This window comes from Poecilia reticulata, linkage group LG23 (genome assembly GCF_000633615.1).
Source record: "Poecilia reticulata strain Guanapo linkage group LG23, Guppy_female_1.0+MT, whole genome shotgun sequence".
NCBI classification, from domain to species: Eukaryota; Metazoa; Chordata; class Actinopteri; order Cyprinodontiformes; family Poeciliidae; genus Poecilia; species Poecilia reticulata.
Genome location: NC_024353.1, coordinates 9,370,519 through 9,391,777, shown reverse-complemented (window position 1 = coordinate 9,391,777; position 21,259 = coordinate 9,370,519). Strand labels below are relative to the sequence as shown.

The following is a 21,259-nucleotide window of genomic DNA, read 5'->3' as shown; positions in this document are numbered from 1 at the left end:
CACACACACACACACACACACMCMCACACRCACACACACACGCACACACGCGCGCACACACACACACGCACACACACACACACACACACACACACACTCTCACAGCATAATGATGTGGTCCTGCCATGGAGGAGAGGAATGTGACAACTTTCCCTGCGACAAAGAGACAAGTAGCTTGAGGCCAACGAGGCCAAGCGGACACTTTAATTACACGCAACAAAGTAATGACAGAGCCAGGCAGACTTGATGTTTGTTTGCTCAGGAGACAATATGATTGTCTGTACAGACTATTTGTGGTGTAAGGAGGAGAAGAGAAAAATAAGTATTGTTGTTGGTGCAAGAATAAAACATGTAATAACTGAGCATTTCTATCCATTCACGTCAAAGCGTGATGAAGCCAGCAAACATAAGGAAGTCAGATGATGTTATAGTTTGCTCCCCCCTTTTGAAAATAAGCCGTTTGGTGACAAATGTAGCTCCAGAATAAAAAAATTAAAAAAATCAAGCAGGTCTAAAAATATGATTCCGCTCACTGCTTTGGGTCTTAACAGCAGTCTTTGGAGTGGCACTTGAAAGCAATCCACTCTTTGCTAAACTGGGCCACCGATCGAAAATGCCAAAACTCATTGCATGTTTGGAAACTAAGGTTTTCCTTTCTGTAAATGAGGAAAGGGAAAAAAAAAGAAGTTTGGCTTTGATCTACTTGGGCCCACACTTGGAAGCCACTCAGGTCTATGACATGGCTTGAGATGGGGTTAAAGTACACTCTGTCATTACAGAGCTGCAGCTTGCATGGGCCGCTATTTCTGAAACAGAGGCTGGTTGGTCGTATAGTCGATGATAAATAACTGGATGCAGATTTTTTCCTTTCTTTGTAGATGAAATGGGCACTTTGTAAATAAGGGCCTGGTCAGTACTCACAAAAGTGTGATTTGAAAAATGTTTCTTACCGATGGAAAGGACATTTCCATCGATAAATGTCTATAACCTTGGGTCTTAACAGCAGTCAGAACATAACATTAAATGAGGCTAAACTAAATAATGAGAGAGAATTGTTTAGATGTCTTTTATGTTACTTTCTTCAAAGTCTACAAACACTTCCACAGACTTTTGAAGTCTGAAATTCCTCATGATGATGTCATGTGGTTTTGAACATTTCTGATTGGTTCATTCACAACAGATGAGTTGAATGTAGGTACATGTTGCTGTTTAGCATATCGAAATCATTTTTGATGATTCTAACTGACGTACAACAGACGTAATATCATTTTTACACATTCTTTTTGTCCTTTGTTCAGGTTTGTACGTCCAAATCAAGGAAATGCCAGGGAGCTGAGAACACATATGAAAGCTAGCAAAGAGCAATGATGCCATGTCTGAAAGAGTGACCTCAATGCTTAACACGATAAAAAGTCTCCAGCTTGAATACAAGTTCATAAAGTGAACATTTCTATGTTTAGCTGGGCACTAAAAAAGGAGCGAGTCAGAAGACATTTCTGAGTGCAAGAGCTAGGAGACTTAACAAACCAGCACCTTACAATCGCCTTACAAGGCGATTTAAAAGTTATCTGTGGCAGGCCCAGTAAAAGTCGTGATAAAACCTGGCACTTGAAACAGAAAAACCCTGGGACCATTCAGCGTAGATGTTAAATTTTCTGCTCCACTTCTAACTTTCATTATTGCTCAGATGGCCACAGACGTCAGCCCTCCCATTTTTCAAAGCGATTTTGTCAGCAGAATATTTTGTGCTAAGACCCAAGATTTTCCCCAAAATCTTGCTAAGCCTGGTGGTTGGATGCTAGGGTAGTCATTCATCCAGCGGCCCGTCGTGTTTTTGAATTAAAAGATGCTTAAAGTTGACAGAAAATTTGAAAATATCACTTGATAATCATGCGTTACTGAAAGATTGGAAGATTACTACCTGAACACCAACTATAAAGTCTTAAAAAATGCAAACATTTTAAAAAGACAAATAAATAAGCAATGCTTAGCCTGGTGGGGGCACAAGTAAAGCCTGGTGGCCTGCCAGGCTCATAATACACTGGGGGAAAACCTGCATTGATTGACTGATTATCTGGGGAAAAGTGAGACTTGTACAGTAATTTTAAAAACGCTTGTCTTCCCTTTGAACCTGTATCAGTGTCTAAGTTAGTTCTCCTAAAACATGTTTTGCCTTAAAAAGTCCCTTCAAGCTAATGCTACTTGTGGTGTTTATAAAAGAGTCTTAACAGTAACTCTGGAGTTACTTTTCTTCAGACGAGCCCAGATTTGTGTCGCTGTGAATTAATAAATCCCAACACCAGTTCTGGTTGCAGGGAGTCCAACCATACGTCCAAAGACACATTCATTTTCTTCACATTAAATCATAAGTTTTTGAGTGGCCTATTTCAATGTCCAGAACTAAATTGGGGACATCTAAAGACCTAGACGCATGGGGTTATCTGAATAGGATAGTGGGCAAGAGTTGTCCTCACAGTCTGAATAGTTTGGAAAACTTTTGCAAGGTACAGTGCACAAGTACTGCCAAATAAAAATTACTATTTAGACTTTTGAGTACTAAAATAAACTCAAAAAGCATTTTTTTCATCTTCGTTTATTTTATATAAATAAATGAGATAAATGTCCTACCAAATGAAGCCTATGAGCAAAGGGGGACCTCATATGTCACTGTCAAGTCAATTTTTGCCCCCATCTCCTAAGCACACGCACCCGAACGCCCTAAATAAAGCTGTATGCACACAGATTTGCTTTGACAGCCACTGATCGACGGCCAGCAACAGGTGCAGCTGGCTGATGGAGGGAAACATGTACATGTGTGTTTGCTCATATGAAATAGAAAACCAGCACGCTCTTTAACCACTGGATGCATGGAGCCACAGTAATGTGCCTTTTCCTCAACCCTTACATTAGCAGCTTTAAATCGGGCGCAGAGGGGGGAATCACTCGTCTGGCATGCAGGAGAACCCCCCCCCACCCCCCCTTTTAATCCACCACATCAAGAGGAGGAAGAAAGACGGCAGAAATATGACAAAAATGGGTTCAGCTTCAAATACTTTCTTTTGGCAAGTCAAAAGAAAATTTCTTTGCTATCACAATGGATTTTGAAATTGAATTTATCAACTTAAAAAAGGGGAAATGTCCTCAAATGTCACGGCGATTCATGTGCGTCTCTTTTAGCCTTCTCTAATCTCTTGGTTTTGTCAGCGCTTCGTCAGGCGCTGCAAGAAATCTTGCGGAGTCTGCTGCGTGTGAAAGCTGAGGAGCAGAGATATGACCAGGCATCTGTCCACATGCACGTCTTGCAACACAGCCAGCACAACCTGAACCTTTGGGTATGTAAAGACTGTCCCGCCCCTGAGGCTACCCTGTCACCCAGCCACGCAAACAAACCGGGAGTGATGCTGCCTTTGAAACATCACGGAAGCCAAAGGCTGTTGACCCGAGCTGGGGATACGAAATGTGTAAAGAGTTGTATGTGTGTGGAATTTTAGTATTTTGCAGATATATGCAAGTATATATTTCTAGACTTTATTCCATATCCATTTATCTAAAAAATGTAATCCACCTAAATATTTGTGTGTCCACTGATTGGGTGTTATTCATTTAATACATTTTCTTTACATCCGTCCCAGTATTTATTCATCCAACTAAGCAGCCAGCCATCATCTATCTATAAAAGTTTCCATATCTGAAGTCCAACATGTGTATAAATAACTGACAACTAGAAGAGGAAATCCCTTAAAAAAATATGAAAAATAAAAACAAGCTTTGAAGACTTCAGTTCAAAATATTATAAAATGTTAAGAACCATGTAGTAGTGCATCATTTTATATAATTTTTAGAGGATAACCAAGAGATGGTTGCCTTTAGAAAAGGGGAACAGTTAAATACTTGGTAAGTTTAATTACAACAAATGGGTTTGTACAGCACCTATAAAGCAAAGGTCACCAACATGGTGCCCTCAAACACCATAAGTACGCCACAGACCAATTCCAAAATTAGATAAAGCATTGTGATCAAATAATGCACATAGTTTAAAAGTAAACTATGTGTATCAATTTGGTAGCTCTTCATGCCACATAGTGCCCTTGAAGTAGCTCTGAGTTACAAAATGGTTGATGACTCCTGCCATAAACGGACATTGAAGGAAAAATAAATAAACTTTATTATGCTCACTTTAGGAGCTCCGTAGATTTGAGACTTTTTCCATAAATATAAATTACTTAAAAGCAATTTTGTAATGTTTTATGATTGATAATTGTATTATTTAAAACAATAAATTACAATTGAAAAGGTAATCCAAAAGGCAAGAGGAATACAGCATTCGTGTATTTACCCACGAATACAGGGAAAGCTGCGAATACTTGAGATGTCCCCTTTAAAAATGCTGGTTGCCTATTTTTATAGTTCAAAACACCAAATATACGTTCATTTGTATTTATAGGCACTGTGGAAACCATCTTGGCACTAGCTAATCTCCTCCATAGTCCTCATCTCCGCTCAAAAAAAGTCCTCATCTCCGCTCTGAGTACAGCCAATCAGGAGCAAGGAATGATCATAATTCATAGAAAAATCAGCCAATAGGCGAATTTGTGATTAAGGAACCGTGAACAAGCAGCAAATGATATCTTACATGCGTCTTATATTACATGTAATGGTACTAAGCTATATGCTAGCTTCTGCTTGCTAACGAAGACATCGATAGCTAACGAGAATCTTTTACTTCGTTATACAAAACAATAATAACTTTGCTATTTTGAGGAAAAATACTGTTAAAATAAGCTTACCTTCGACTCATTCTTGTAACTCAGAGCAGGCTAACATCAAATGGTGGGGTAGTGAGAAAGGCCTTCAAACTCCACCTGTCCTCAAGAGTGGTGAAGAGCAGGATAGAAACGCAGGGAGGTGAAAACTAACAATTTTACTTAATTAAATAAATAAATAAAAACTTACAAATATTGGTGGTTTCAATACCGTTATGACCTGCCCAGCTGAGTTTATTACTAAACAGGAAGAAGCAAATGTAGTCTACACTTCTTACCGGTTGGTGGCGGTAATGCTTACCTAACGTTTTTTGCCAACCGCCAATAAATTTTAAGAAGAAAAATATTAAAAGCAAGGTGCAGCCATAGAGGTTCAGCTGTGAGGGAAGGAAAGTCACTGAAGATGAACTGAGGAAAAGGGAGGATTTGAAAACACAAAAAAATAAGGAAGCAGAATATGCATGTATCTGAAACAACAAAATAAAGCAGAACACAAACCCAAAGAGCCTGGAAATCATCTCAGACAGAAATCAGGCTATTTTATTTTTTGTTATTGTTCCTAGCCACTTGAAAGGCTTTGAAACAGTTAAGTCAGGGAACAAATGGGAGCAAAAAGGAAATTACAAGCTGGGGATTGCAGCATGGCTATAAAACAAATATGAAGAGCGCAAGTAGGGATATAGAGTCAGTCTGGCTGCTGAGAGTTTGAATACAAAAATAAATCAGTGTTGCACTTTTAACATTTTAATTTAGAGACAATAATGTAGTGATCAACATGGTAACATGTGGTGACAATTTTTATTAAGCTGTGAATGTATCCAGTTAGACTTAAGCATAGTGAGAGGTTAAAAACAAAAGTAAAATAAATCTTGCATCCATAAGTATTTCAGCCCATTTTTAATTATTATTTTGTGTTGGAGTTCCCTGTTAGAGGTTATAGGATCACTTTGACATTATGTCAGTGTGCACCTGACTAGTGACCCTCCTGTGTGTATGTGTAGTGTCAGGTCGACCCGTGCTGTTTGTTTCCTGTTAAAACAGAGGCGCCCTGCCCGCTGTCACCGAAACAAGATCCGTTTCATGACGCTCCGGTTCATGTTCCTACTGCAGGATCTTGTTGACGACAGAAAAATGTAAATAAATGGAACGACGTTACATTTCACAAAGAGCTGGAGTTAAAGAATGCTAGCTTTTCTTCATGTAGCGTCTTCACAAAATGTGCAGACCACTTGAAATTTCCACATTTTGTCATGTTACAACAATAAACTTCAAAATACTTATTGGGATTTTGTGTGATGGAGCACCAAAAAAGTGGGAGAGGTTGAAAAAGGGAGTATTAAATTTGCATATTTTATAAAAACCGTAAATAAAATCAGCTCTCCTCGTTTTTCCGTCTGTGTTTCACTATGGGTCTTTTGGGCTACATTTTCTACAAACTTTGCACACATTGAAACTGAATGCCTTCTGTATTTGCATTCGCTGTCAGACTGGACTCAGATCGTCTTTGAGGATAAATTCTCACTAGATTCTCAGTGAGATGGAGATCTGGCCTTTGACTGGATACTCCCATAGCATGATTCCGCCTCCACCTGGCTCACCCTGCATACGGTGAGTTCAGGGTGACGTGTAGTGTTGGTTTTCTGCATCACATACCCTTCGTAAGTGTAAATTAATAAGCTTAAATTGGTCTCATCTGGTCACATGTTTAACGGGTTATCTGCAAACAGCAAATTAAACTGTGATTTTCTTTTAGGGGATTGTGTTCAAGTTTCCTTTATGGGTGTTTTTGCACATCATCAGGGTAGGGGTTTGGGTAGTTCTGGGTCAAAGCTCATCGATTAGCTAGATGTTTGATTTGAAAAACGTACACTGCTAAAAACACTTGCAATAAAATCTACACATCATCAGTTTTATTGTTTTAGGCGGGCTTGGTTCTGATCAATTCAGATGAGTTGTATATTTTGACAGGGATCTTGACAAAGCACTAAGTAATAAGTTTGTCAATTCACTGACAACAAGAAGTTGTCAAATATGATTCTCACGCCAAAAACTCATTGTGAATTCAGACTATATCTGCCCTAGGGCGTCTGGTGTGGGCCAACTCAATTAAATTACACTCCTTGTTTGCCTTCTTAAATGGCTCTTGAATAAATGTCATTGTTTTCTTAAGACTGCGCTAGATTTTATCCAAGGCTATAAGAGTGAAAGCGGGTCAAAACAGATTACAGATTTTAATTTGTAGCAAAAAACATTTTCTGTTTTCCCGTTCCTCTCTCCTCCGTGCTTGGATGCAGAAATTCTTGAAGATTCCTGCAGAAAAAAGCGGCGAGCGGTGCTTCCTCTGCCTCTGCCAAATAATCAGGATATTACATTAATTTAATGGAGCTTCATGCAGTGAGGAGTGACATCAGGCTCTGCCTCGCTTTCACTTACCTGGGCTGCACGGATGAAGCCACGCAGCCCTGTGAGTGAGTGATTGATGTTGATTGAAAGTCATTACTTGATCACCCGTCTGAACTCCTGACCCCACATCGAGGGAGGGCGTGGGGGGCAGGGGGGGGGCAAAAGACCCCCGGTGCAAGGTCACAAACAGCTTGTGGTTCATCACCCAAATGAGTTCCCTCCATAGAGGCGTCTATGTGCAGGCGAGTCTTGCACAAAAAGAAAGTACACACACTCGCACAATGGCTACAGCTCCAAAGAGGATTCAATATCATATGCCATAATCGGCCTCTAAGCCTGAACAGAGGGGGTCTCTGCGATAGATGAGCTTAGAGCGCTTCAATCCCGTTTTATCTGCTTATATTTCTTGCGCTCATAACTTTTGGGACTTAAAACGAGCCTGGGTCAAGGTAAGGTCAAACCTCTCGTTGACCCTGAAAAGGCATGTAATAGTTATGCTGTACTAGAGTAATACCACAAGGTTGTATTCACAGGATAATGCCAGAAGGCATTATCCCACCTCCTACCTCTCCCACCCCCACCCCCCCACCTCTCTCTCGTCGTCAACTTTGTGGGAAAAAGATCTGTCGGCTTGGGATTTTCAGTCATCTGTGTGGAATAATGTACAATGAAAAAGGAAGAAAAAAAAAATTCCTCAAGACCACATACAAACACATTATGCCCACAGAGATCCTATTTACACACCAAGCTGCACCGTCTCCTGGGAGCCTGTTTAAACAAGCAATGAACATAACCGAGGTGAAAAGGAAAAGCTGAAAATTGGATCACAACATCTCAAGCGTCGCCTCCAATAACCCCCCCAACCCCCTCACACCCAGCCACCTCTCCAGACTCTCTTCACATCAGACGGTGTTTCTCCTCTTTCTGGCTTCTAGGAAATGTGCGATTTCAACTGTGGGCTCCCAGGAGGAGATTGTTGGAATTTGGGCTTTGGGGCGCCGGGGCGGTGGGGTAGGCACGATGCCTTCAGAAGAGGGAAAAAGAGAACGGAGGTTGGGGGAAATCTCACTGCTGTTTTATTAAAGCCTTTCAGTTGCATTTTGTTGTAAAAAAAATGTAAATACCAATTCATTGGAAAAATATGAATTCCCCGCCTAGAACCTTTTTCCCAGTTTGTCACGTTACTATCACAATTCATTTAATTGGACTTTATTGTAGGGTTGTCACTGTAACAAATTTGGCTGGACAATAAATTGTTCCAGAAATTATTGCGATAAATTATAATATTGTTGTTCTGAACTGTTTTCAGGTATGTACTATTGATAAAAAAAATAAAAAATAAAAAGGAAATAAGAAACACACCCAACCAAAACCACAAATAACAAAGATTATGAAGTCTCTGCAAAACTTTGAAAAAAATGGAATGAGTTGATTAACTGATTAATTAACTGCTTGTTACGACAGGCTATTATTGGGGTTTTATTTGATAGATCAACAATAAGTGGTCAATCTGTCTTATTTGATGATTAAATCCCATTTCTGAGAGAAAACCTATCGAGATTGAGCTTTTTTCAGCAATGAGATCAGGATTTGGGTCTCTCTCTTTTGTATTACAGATTTGGGTTTATCTAAAGAATGTTACTAAGTAGAAGTTAGCTGATAAATGTGAGGCTATTTACTGTAAAATCAAAGCGAAAGCAAAAAAGCATGGTTGTTAAAAGACACATATTTTGTGTTGTACTTCAGATTTTTCTTTATAGAACATTTCCACTTGCTCTAATTTAAAAACCAATAGAAAGTCTTCATCAGACAAGGGGGCCGGTTTGGTGTAAAACATTATGGATTTGAAAAACCACGTTTGATATTTTTTTGTTTTTCCACACATCTGTGTGTCGGTGTATCCACAAACAGTCCCAATGTTTCCTTTTCTTTTTTCGGTTGTCAAGTGATGAAAATTCAACGAAACAAATTAAGGGGTATAAGTGCTGTTGCAAGGCACCGTGTCTCCCCCGATGTAGTTAGCACATCTTTATTTGGCCGCTTCGCTTTCCAAAATAAGCATTAGGTCATTTCTGGCACTCCCACACAGAGACTCAAACACACATCCACGTGCGGCGTTACGGTTAGATACAGCAACAACGGCTCGCTTCACTCTCCCCCCCCCCCTCGGGGACCTTCTCTCGACCTTATATGGGGCATGAGGCATGCTTTCTGTCATGCACCGGGCTAAACAAATTGCTCCCAATACGTATTTCCCGGCAACGCCAGACACAAACCAGATGTGAATTCAGCATGAATAAATCACAGGTACAACAGCATGAATATTTAAGGGCAAGCATGCAAGGAAACTCGCTTGAGAAATGCAGCTTCATCTGATAGCAGGGCGCTCTCCAAGAATTTTGTCACTTTCACCTTTCAAGATTTACTACACACTGAGATTTCTTTTTCTTTCTCATAAAAGAATAGAAAATGTCTCATCTTTTCTAACTGCTATGACTTAGTGTCCTTATAACAAGAGAAGGACCTAATCCTGAGCTGCGAGAACATATGCTGAGAGGAGGTTGGGGGTTGGGGCAGGGCAGGGCAGGGCAGGGGAGGAAGAGGAGACAGAAACAGGAAGAGAAAAAAGGGCAGTGCCAGTCGAGGTGGCAAGATGTTCAAAGATCGAGAAACACAAAGAAACCGACGATACGAAGACCAGAAAAGCCCAAGACCTTAAGAAGCTTCAAAACAAAACAAAAAAAAAACTTCTGGTGAAGAGGGAAAGACAGTGGAGATAGCGGTGAACTCATTAAAGGCTTATGCAGCAGGAATAAGCCCGAACGGCAACCTGGGTGAGGCAGGGTTAACTAATCTGAGCCACACAGCTCCTCTGCTGGGATCTGGAGCGCACACGTTGCTCCGCGCAGAACTGCTGGAGCTAATAAGATTGCAGGTGATTTCTTTTCCCGCTTCACTCTCTCTCCCGTTACATACAAGGCGGGGGTCAGGTTCCAGTGCTGCTTTTAGGAGAGAGCCGCCGGTCAGGCTGGAGTTGAAGATTTTTGAGATCTAAAAGCAAATTCGGAAGGTTTAAGCAACTGATAGATGATCGTAAAGAGTTCTCTTTTAAACAACCAGCTGGTAATTTAAAAAAAAATCTTGATATGATGCTCTTTTGTCTTACATTTAATTTACCATCCATACGTCACGCATTCAAAACGCAAAAAAGAATCTTGAGTGGTCGGCCATGATCCCTCATTTGACATTTATCACCGTAGTGGGTTTGTAGTATTGCTTTCCTCATTTTCAGCTGTGTTTGATGTTCATAAACAAAACTTCTTTTTTTTTTAACACGGGAGATGGAAACCAAGTGCCAGCTGCACCCGGAAGCTCCTTGCTTTGAGACGGAAAACAGGCACAAGGCGAAAGGCGCAGCAAGACATTGACACATCAATGAGCATTTCAAGTCATGAATAAAATAGGTGTCATTTTCACTGTTTTTATTTACTGACTTATTTGCTGATTGGACTATAAAGTTAGAATTTTGTGCTTAAAGTTAATGCCAAGATCTTTTTTCTTTTATTTATAAATTATGAGTTAGTTTGTGTTGGTCTTTCAAAATAAAACCTGAGTAAAATATGAATCTTCAAGCACTATCAATTTTAGAAGGCTGTAGACTCTCCCTGTAATTTTCACTAAACCATATTGTCTGTTTGTTTTCAAGATTGATGCCTAATATGTAAAAGAAACTTTACTGTCCGTTGTATCATACCAACCACTCTGTCACATTTCCATATTTTTGATTTAACTCAAGTTCCACTATCTGTCCTGACGTTTCCTGAATCCTGACTTTAGGCGGGTTTTTGAGCTCTAATTATGAGCTGAACTCTAATAACTCGGTTCAAACGTGAGCTTCCTTTTAAAGATTTAAGACGAGTTGAGATGTTTCTTTAATGATGCACTTCCAGCAGAGTCTGTATGCGGTTAAACTTTTGAGGAAACCCCCGAGGCACAGGAAGATAGATTTATCTCCTTGTATTTAGTCATGTATTGTATTCCCTCCCAGCCCTCTTTTTCATTTTTTATTTCTTTCACATCCACCTTACGCGATTGTCTCGATGATTATTTACATCCTTTGTTTCCGTCCCGTTTTTCCACTTGGTCAGTTTCACTCGGCCTCTTTTTTTTATATCTTCCTTTCTCACTGTCTCTTTCTCTCAGTGTTTCCAGACAGTAGTCTTTACTACATGTTGTCATTCCTTCTCCGCCTTGCTTTACCCATAATTGGCTGTCTGAATTCATCCTTTACACACACACACATACACACACACACACGCGCGCATAGACACATGAGAGCGTGAACAACCAGTCGCAGAGAGGGAGACAGAAAGGCAGCGAGAAAGAGGGAGAAAGGAAAGGGGAGTGGCATGTGCCGGCGCCTGTGTCTGGTCAGTGTCTGCTGTTGATCGCGGTTGTAGTGATATTTAGTTTAAACACCACTGGACTCCTGCATGTAAATGTCAGACCACCTTAAATGGGCACTGTGCAGTGTTATCAAAAAACAGATGGATGCATATGTGGGAGCATACACAAATACAAACTGCTGTATACACACACACACACACACACGCACACACACACACACACACACACACACACGCATACAGTCTAAACATCATTACACATGACACACTGTTAGAGCTGAAAACATTTTTTTTTTTTTTTACTTTTTGTCACATTTTAAACACAAAGTTGATCAATTCATTTGTGGGTTTATTATAGATATACGATGGAAATTTAAACTGTTAAAAAAATATATTTTTATAAAAATGAAAAGTGCGCTGCGTGTTGCATGCAGCCACTTTGCGAGTCTTAACTTTGCAGGTCGACCTTTCGCTTTTTGGGCAGATCTACGCATCTGGAAGCTCTACAGGATCAGTTGCAGAGTGATTTTAAAGTCTTACCATCATAATTGGACTTTGACTGGGCCACTCAAACAGGTTATTTTCACTTGAAGTGTTTCAGCTCTGACTGAAACACTTTAGGTTGGGAGACGAAGTCTCAACTCAACTCATATGTCCTAACCAGAAATGCATTCCCAAAGCATTATGCTACCACCACCATGTTTTACAGTTGAGGAACTGTTAGTTTGCAGTCCCAAATAGCTTCTTGCATTTAGGCCAAAAGGTTTCATACATGTTGGCTGGTAGCCATTTGCAAACAGGACCTTTTATGGCTTTATCCTCTTACCGCTCTTCTATAAATGCCACATTTGTGCAGCGCATGACTAATAATTGTGCTTTGGATGATATTTTATGACCTAACCACTAATGCACTGCACAACTTTAACTGAACTGGACATATCAGATAAAGCGCGAGAGGAAACACAATATAAATGCCCCTTTATAACGATCCCTGCCGTGGAAGCAAATAAATGTTTCTGTTTGTAAAAGACTGACATGTCATGTAAACATCATCTTCAGTATTTTGCATGCACTGCATGTAATCATTTTAACCTAAACCCATTCACCCTTAAACTTCCAATTTAACCCGCTTTGCATTGTAATCCCTTTATCAGTCCCAGAGAGATTTTTCTTTTCTTTCTTTTTTTTCTGCTGAATTCCTCGTCTTCTGTGTGGAATAGAAAGTTTGTTGCCCTAGATTTGTCTGTCCTTGATACTCTTGGGGAGGTGGGGGGGGGGTTTAATGGGAACATAATGATATCAGCGCAGATTTACCTGAGCAGAGGCCTGCAGATAAATGGGTCAGAGGGATGTGAAGATGATGGTGCCACTCAGCAGGAGGAAGACAAAACTCATATCTTTTTATTGTAAGTACTCTAAATAGAGGCAGCCAAACTGGCTAGTAGTATAATGTCCATCTCGCCTCCACAGAAACATCTTTACTGGAATATTCTTCTCCGTTCATTGAAAACGTTACTAAAATTATAGCTTTGTTTACCTGAATCGAGCATTTTTTGTCGATGTTACCGTTTACAACCATAAAGCACATCTTGTGTCGATTCTTTGTGCGTGAATAGAATATAATCAACATTTTTTTGGTCATATCACCAAGTAGCTAGCATGCTTGTTTAGCTTAGTTAGCGCGTTTGATAGCATGTTTACCCAACCTGCTAAAATCCACTGCAAATGTTTCACTTCTTTCACGTAATCCTGTCAAATTCAAAACGGCACAGAAGAAAATTTTATATTTTTGGTAATTTTGGACCTTTTTTTTCCAACCAATTTAACACTGGAAGTCTCACACTGACGATTCGTCAATTTTTAAAAATGTTTATTATATCTATTTTGACGAGTGAGCATATTAACTAGAAAAAGGTAATTGGATGATAAGATACATGAGCAGGTTTTCTTTAGCAAATTTTGCTGGATGATAAATTGTCCCGGAAGCTATTGTGATAAACGATAATATTGTTGTTTTGAGACCATTTTTTTCCAAGTAATAACAATGCAAGAACCCATTCTGAGAAATCAATAAACTTTAAATTCCGATGAACATTTAACACTGGAACTGGAAGATATTTTAAATATCCAAAAATAACTAAACAAAACAACAAATAAAATGAATCATGGAGTCTCTGTAAGCAAAACATGTCCTTCAAAATAAGGGCAAGTTGAGAACAAAGCACCAGACTGAAAACTTTTACCATCCAGTTTTTGGTAGGAATAGGAAAAAAAAATTATGCAAGCGAAAATTTTTGAATTTGTTTTAATTTATCATGCAATTAATTGATTTATTGATTCTTGTGACAGACTTAGAGGCAAGTTAGAGAAGTGATGGTCAGTTTGAATATGACGAAGAACTCCACGATTGATTGTTTTGTAAAAGATTGAAGTGACTTAAAATAAAGCTCAAATTGAAACAAAGCTGTCTGGGGGGAAAAAAAGTCTATGATTTGACTAGACTAGACCAGACTAGTTACCAAAAAAGCACAGGTGAGGTGAGGGAATACTCCCATTTTGGTGTTAGTTTTGGGTTTTGTGACTAGATAAAGCAAATGGCAACAACCTACACCATTAAAGAGCAGCTAATATAGCAATAGAAGGTGTGAAAATCCATACACGCAAAAAGCTTATGACTGAGAAAGAGACAAAATGAAAATGTAAGATAGAAGACTGAGCATCTAACACTGTAAATAAACAGGATTTGGAATTTTACAACCCTGTTTAACTCCTCTCCTCCCCCCCACCAAAAAAAAAAAAAAACCTTACATCAGCTTGTTTTGGAGCTTTGGCTCTTAAAATTTTTTTATTTGATTCGTCTCAGTTCGGTTCCAATCCATTCCGCCTTCAAAATCGGCCAAAGATAGCTCTGTTTGGTTACTGAATGCAAGCTGCAGCACACAGGGGGTCATTTATGCAACACAATGACAGCCTCTGACATGTCGGCGCGCCTGTAAAGCAGTCGGTCCATCTGTGCTTGGCCTAGTTTTTGGGCTATGTGGTGCATTTCCAAACCCCATTCTCAAAGGGGACAGACAGAGGCGCTGAGTGTGTCTCTGTCTGGTCTGTCACTGGATAAATATAGCCATGACATTCAACCAGCCCGTAGTTTAGTTTGTCAATTCATTTTGGGAGGCACAGCATAATTAAATGCCCCAGTAGGGAATAAACTCACAAGCCAGAGTCTGAATGAAAAAAAAACAAAAAAAAAACAGAAGTGTTGCACAATTGCGGTAGCTTGCAAAGCGAAGAAGGAGCACACGCATAGTTTTTGCTACTTAGACACAGCAGGCATGAACATGCCTTGAGTCAACATGCTAATTGTTGTTCTCAGAAGAAAAGAAAATGAAGAAGAACAAAAAAAAACCTGGCATCCCTTTAACTTCACTCGCAGCTCCGAGGTGTCGGCTCAACCAAGTGCGTAATGGCTACCAGCAAACTTAGTTAATTTGGCACAAGAAGAAAGGGGAAATCTCTGGCATCTGAATTTTTATTAGGGAGGGAACATTAACGAGTTATGTGTGCGAGTACAAATGAGACACCTGATAGGAAAAGTGTGATACTTTGTGAGGGGGGAGGAGGTAGAGAGTGCGCAGAGGTTTTAAAAGGCGAGGGTATCCTCTGACACACTTTACTGGGCGCATAGTACAGGCTCCCCTTGCACATTACCAGTGGAGAATGCACTGGTTTGCAATCTTGCTATAGGGGTTTCTCGCTTGTTTGTCTGTGCACTATGCTGACATTTTCCCAATACGTTTTTCCTCGTTTGTCCTTTCTTTAGGAGTTAAAGAATGCATCATTTTTGGGTTTAAGTAGCTCTCGTGTCGCAAGACGGGATAATAAAATATTACCATTAGTCCCTTTCATCGCAAAGAAGTCTTCGATTGCTTGAGGAAATGACTTCCTCTGGTAATATGAGTCTCGGATATAAAGGCGAGTCAACATTATATCTATGTTTGCGACTTTTATTCCACAGTAACGAAACTAGAACAGGTTTCCTATTCGATAAAAAGACTTGGTCTTCCTTTGCAATAATAAGTTGGTATTCTGATCAATTTTATATGAAAATAAAATAAATCGGATTGACGTGTGGGAAAAAGCAACACGCATGGTTATGACGGAGCAGGATGCCTCACTGTGGTTTCAGTCTATTCAGAATTTTGACAAATCTAACGGTGAAACCCCGAAAATGAATTGTAAATCTTACATACAAATTGATGACCAGGCATAACATTATGATAATTAAAAAGTGAATTAAATAAGATATGGGCAAGAAATTTCAGCTAATACGACAATGCCAAAATACCAAGTCTTGACGATTTCATCACTTGGTAGGAACATTGTCTGAACTGTAGATCTTGTGGGATGATCCTGGTCTGCAGTTGACACCAACTATTAAAAATGATCCAAGGATCCAGTATTGAACCGGAAAAGGTGCATTGATGGTGGTCCGGTCCAACAGACAAGAGGCTGTAACTCAAGAAGTCAAAGCTGGTTTTGGTAGAAAGATGCCAAAATGCAAATTATACCTCAGTTTGTTGCATATGGAACTGGATAGACTTGACTTGACCTCTAAATTCAAGCATTTATGCGAAGTGCTAGACAAACAATTCTGATTCACTGTTTGTCTAGCACACTAAGTCATTTGTGGACTTTCAGCTAACATTTCAGCGCCAGTGCCCACAGCACATTTTTTCCAGGGATCTATGTCCCTGATCTATGTCGCGAGAAGTCAGGGTATGTTTTGGCATCAAAACGCGACCAACACTTCAAAATAACTTTTTTAATCTCCAATATCATTCTCACAGTTTATAATTTGTGGCATATCCGAAATCTTGCAGAAAATGAAAAGTCTTGGGGAGGAAAAAAGAAAAAAGAGTTGAGGAACTGGTTTTATGTTGTCGTTACATAACTGGAAGCAGCCCAGTTGACTTTATTAATCCAGTTACGGGCTACACCACAGGGGATTCACAACCATTTCAATCAATCCAGTTATCTAACCTTTCTGCTTGTGCAGAAATTATTCCAAAACAAATCCTTCCACTCACAAGCTCGCGGTGTAGAACTGTCACAGAGTGCTGGAAAGAAGAATTTAGGTTAGTGTGTTCACCTGAGGGCAGGACAGCCTCTCTGTACCTGCTGCTGCCGCTGCAGCTAGTGTAAGCCGTGCTGTGAATGAATGCGTAACATGTAAGGCGAGCGGTCTGGGCCGGATTGATGCGGCTGAGTAGGGCATGAATAATGGAAGCCGAAGCAGAGCGAACGGGGCTGTAGAAAAAGCCGGGGCTTTTCTTTGAGGATGCCCCCGGTATTTCCAAAACCTGCATAAAGGGAGAAAAAAAAAGTCTCTTTATACAACATTTAAACACTGCTGCTGACTCGAACGACTCGGCTAATGAATCACTGACGATTTGCATTCGCTTTGGAAATGTGTACTCTGGTGTGTCGTTGAAAAAGAAACCATAGCTACGGTGCGTGGCGTGAGTCAGAGTCAACATGACTATGTTTAAAATGTTAAGGTTGCTGTTGCTGTTGTATGTTTGTGCAGCTTAGGCGAACACCAGACAGGGATATCCCTGGGAATCTGGACACTCCTTGGACCAACTTTGACTATGAACTTAACCTCTTAACTCCGTCTTTGTTTATCCCGGGACAGATTAACCGATCACACCCTCTGAACTCACTAGCTCGCTCTTGGACGTTACAACAGACCATTACATTAGGATGCAAAAAAAAAAAGAGTAATATTTAATAGCAGTATTAATCACCAAATCATATGGGTGGATCCCTCAGTGCAGTCTAGACATTATTACTTTGGATTTCAGAGAGAAGCTGATTTTTGACCTCAGACAAAAGCAGCTTGTGCATTTATTACATTTGGATTATTACATTTGTTTAATAATCCATAGTGGGTCACATCAGGCTGGATGTTCAAAACCATTCAAAATACAAATTTATGAAACGGTTGAGGAGTGCCATTTTTAATTTGTATTTTAATTTGAATTTTAACAAATTTAATTAATTCATATATTTTTACTAAGTTCGCCACCTATAACTTGAGCTCCATAGCTTTAATGAACAACATGCATCCTTAACTGAATATAAAAAACACAAAGTACAGGAGAACCCACTTCTTGTTTTATATAGAAAACATTTTAAGATTTGGCTCCTGGAAAGCAAAAAAAAATTTTAAATGAAAAAAAAAATCAAACATGGCTATGTTTAAACTATTAAACTTTTTTACAAATTGTACTGCATAGTATTTCGTTTCTTTGTTCTTTTTCTTATATTTTGTGTTCATGAGATGGACATTAGCTATAATCGGCTATAATCTCATGAAATTCTATGCTAATGTTTTATTAATGTGTATAGTCCCGTTTAAAAATAAAAATAATATTTTTTTAAAATAGAACTGACCTTAACTCTCCTGGAAAGATATTTGACAAATGGCTAGTTTCCATGAAAACAGAAGTGGAAATGTAAGGTGAAAGGCTGAAATAAACAGCAACTGCTTGTTCTACGTACTTGTTTATGCTTGTCATACAAAGAATTATAAAACACCAGACCAAACTGTTGTGTTTTGGTTTATACGTACTCCGTAAAGCTAATGCGTCCTGCATAACCCGTCAGCCAATGGAGGTGAAATCTGTCGCTGTGGGCTTCCGCTTACGCAGGTATCAAAAAAAGATCACATTTGTATTTAAGTGTATTTTGTCAACAATAACTCCACCGAGAAGGTCACACGTGACTCTTTGGTCTGCATCGGTTATCGTAACCTATGCCTACTGTGTTTGTTGCCATATCAAGAGTGTGGATTGCGTCATATTGACATTCAACAGGACACGCCGGGGCCACTTGTCAACAGTGGAAGATTCTTCAGAGGGCGAGGACTCAAAGTGACACGGGAAGGTGTCGGGGCGGAGCTTTGGTGTTGCCATTTTCCAACCAAATAGTGGCAGGCTAGATTTATGTACCTCCAACAGAGACGTGTCCTTCCAGTTATGCTGAAAATAAAACAGATACGTCTATGATGTCTTTGCTATTTTGACTTTCATCACCTCCTTTGCTATGTAAATCATCTGTTGTTTCTGGCTCCGGCACCCTTGTCACTCTCTCTCCTGGAACACTTTGTGCTCTCGCTGGAGGATATAATTCCCTTGAGGGCATAGGAGGTAGCATGGACATGCTGCGGCGGTACATTGTCTTCCCCACATCGCAGTTTAAATTGTTCTTTGGCTGTTTAAAAATTCAGGAAGTTTGGGGTTGAGTGATTTATGGATTGTCAGGGAAAGCTCGGAAAGCTGTTTCATGGTAGGCCACAGCTGTTGTCTCTTTAAGTAATTACGGTCTCCGGGAATACAAATTTACCAAACTGACACGTACAGCAAAAGTTATTTTTGTTAGTGAGTCAATCACTTTCAGCGGCTGTTGAATGTAAACTGGAAGAGGTGTCGGTAAAATTTGCTGTCGTGGAGGAATTTCTTTTTTTTTTTATTACCAAATCCGTTGTAGTTCTTTAGATAAGGCGAGAAGCTCATACAATTCAGCCAACACTCTTACTTTTAAGTGATTAAACTTTACAAATGCATCCATTTAACTGAAACAATCCATGCCCACCAGGAAAATGTTTAAAATAATTACCGTAAGATAAAGGGTGAACGGTCTCAATGGAAGACCGGAACCATGATAGGACATAAAATCAAGTATCAAGAAAATACGAAATTTGAATTAGATTTACTATCATCTCTATGATTCATGACAATACATATCTACAAAAAAAAATTATACAGATTGTCCAACAAGTATAACAGATAATAACCAGGATTGTTGAGAAACTTGTCAGTCTCTTCTACCTAATCCAAAGTGAGTTAAATGTTCGGTCTTGTATTTTTTTATTTTATTTTTTTCTGAATGTATGGCAACTTCATGTAGATCAAGTGATAAGCTGTTGCGCTGGTGTCAAATCCCTACCGCAGTCATAAAGTCAGAGTACTGGAAGTCACCCCTGGCAAAATGGAAAGATGCATTGAAAAACTTACTTTAAAGTCACTAATCCCTGTTTTTAGAACATAAGTGGAACATTTTATTACCAGCACAAAGCCAAAGTCCTGACTTCACCCCCTGTTGAGGCGTGGGAACGGTTCAAAGTGAAATTTAAGAGTAAGAGAGTACCTGTCAGTTATCGGGTGTCAGAAGTTGGCCAAAGGCAAAGCAATCTTGTGGAATCCCGCCAGCGTGCGAAGACCAAAGCATACCTTCGAAAAGTTCTTTCAGCTTGATCTCAGAAGTATGTTATTAATTCTGCTTAAATCTGAGTGTTAGTTTCATGAAGCTGCTTGGCTTGGTAAGCTTCAGGTGTAGCATTCAGATCCTGATCCGCAACATTAATAGAGTAGTAGAACTTTATTTTTATTTTTATTTTTTCTTTTGTATTTTGAGATGCAAAATTATCAAGCTTCTTATACTTAAAACCGTTGACAGGGGTACATACAGAATACATACAGTTGAGGGTGCAGAAGTTAACTATTGTTACTAAATAAAAATAGTACCACAGCAAGTAAATCTAACAGATTTTCAAGCTCGGACAAAGAAAATGCTCAAATTGGGTGTGATATCATTCCCATATCTGAACTCTCACTTTTAAGGAAAAAATATAAAGAACTATGAATCCCATTTGACCCAGTATAATGTCTATAAGTATAATTCTGACATTTCATTTTGCTTCCACTCATTTTCTGGTTTAGGTTTAAGTATTACAATTTCATTGGTTAGATGTGCTCTGTTGGAGAAGCCACAAAGGTAGGACTTAAATAGAAAGCTACTTAGATAACTTTGCTTTTTACTGTGTCATTAGTAGAGATAGCAGCCACCTATTGACATGGAAAAGGTTTTTCTCCAATCTTGTTTAAAATGGACATTTGGACGACATTATGACAAGGCACCCTGTTTCTAAGTTCAAGAAACTTCATCAATGACAAAATGTATGGATTTTTCTAACTTCAGACTAAAGCTGAAAAAAGTTACGTATGCCTAACCTTGTGCAACCAGTTCCTAACACACTATGCAGACGCTCTGTCTGCACTCACAAAGACTCAGTCACTTCGGCTTGTAGACGCTAGTAATTATTTGACCTCATGAGACCACTGTGCATCTAACCTTCAGCCCAAGATGGTCCGGTGATCGTTTGGCAACAAAAGACAAGAAATGAGACGTAACTATTTAGTGAATGTTTAAATCTTGGTGACTAACTTCCATTGTGCCATCCTGGAGTACCTCACATGTGCACAGGTAGTCCGCAATGACGAAGGCTAGCTGCTGATGGGAGCAAAGGCACACTGAGTAAACAAACCGTTCAACAGCAAGCGCATTTAACTGTCAGTCATTCACATCCAGATGATCACCTCTCAGCCATTCGGAAATTTCACACCTTTGAGCGTGAACTTTGTGTCAACCCTGTCATGACAGCAACAGCCGGAGTGTGCAGATATAGACAGAATGTGTGTTTGTGTGTGCTTCGGGGGCAAGAGAAGGGGAAGAAGGTGTTTCCATGCTCAATCACATGTTGACACCAGGGACTGTTGAGGTGCTACGCAATGCACCTCAACAGTCATAGATGCCAGCTTAAGATGAAAGAGAAAGGTAAAGCAG

The 21,259-nt window shown here is 39.6% G+C and overlaps 1 protein-coding gene across 2 annotated transcripts in view; it reads right to left on the bottom strand.

The window, feature by feature from the left end:
• LOC103459513 (protein phosphatase 1H-like) overlaps positions 1-5,060 on the bottom strand; it is a 136,409-nt gene extending 131,349 nt beyond the window's left edge. The window contains exons 1-2 of one of the 2 annotated variants that reach the window (XM_008401133.2): positions 4,954-5,060; positions 4,788-4,862 (exon numbers count right to left, since the gene is read on the bottom strand). In XM_008401133.2, coding sequence (XP_008399355.1) covers positions 4,788-4,798 — 11 coding nt within the window. In that variant the 5' untranslated portion in view covers positions 4,799-4,862; positions 4,954-5,060. Of the gene's footprint in view, positions 1-4,787; positions 4,868-4,953 lie in introns of both variants that reach the window. The other variant, XM_008401134.2, reaches the window with a different exon arrangement.
• Positions 5,061-21,259: the final 16,199 nt, after the last annotated feature.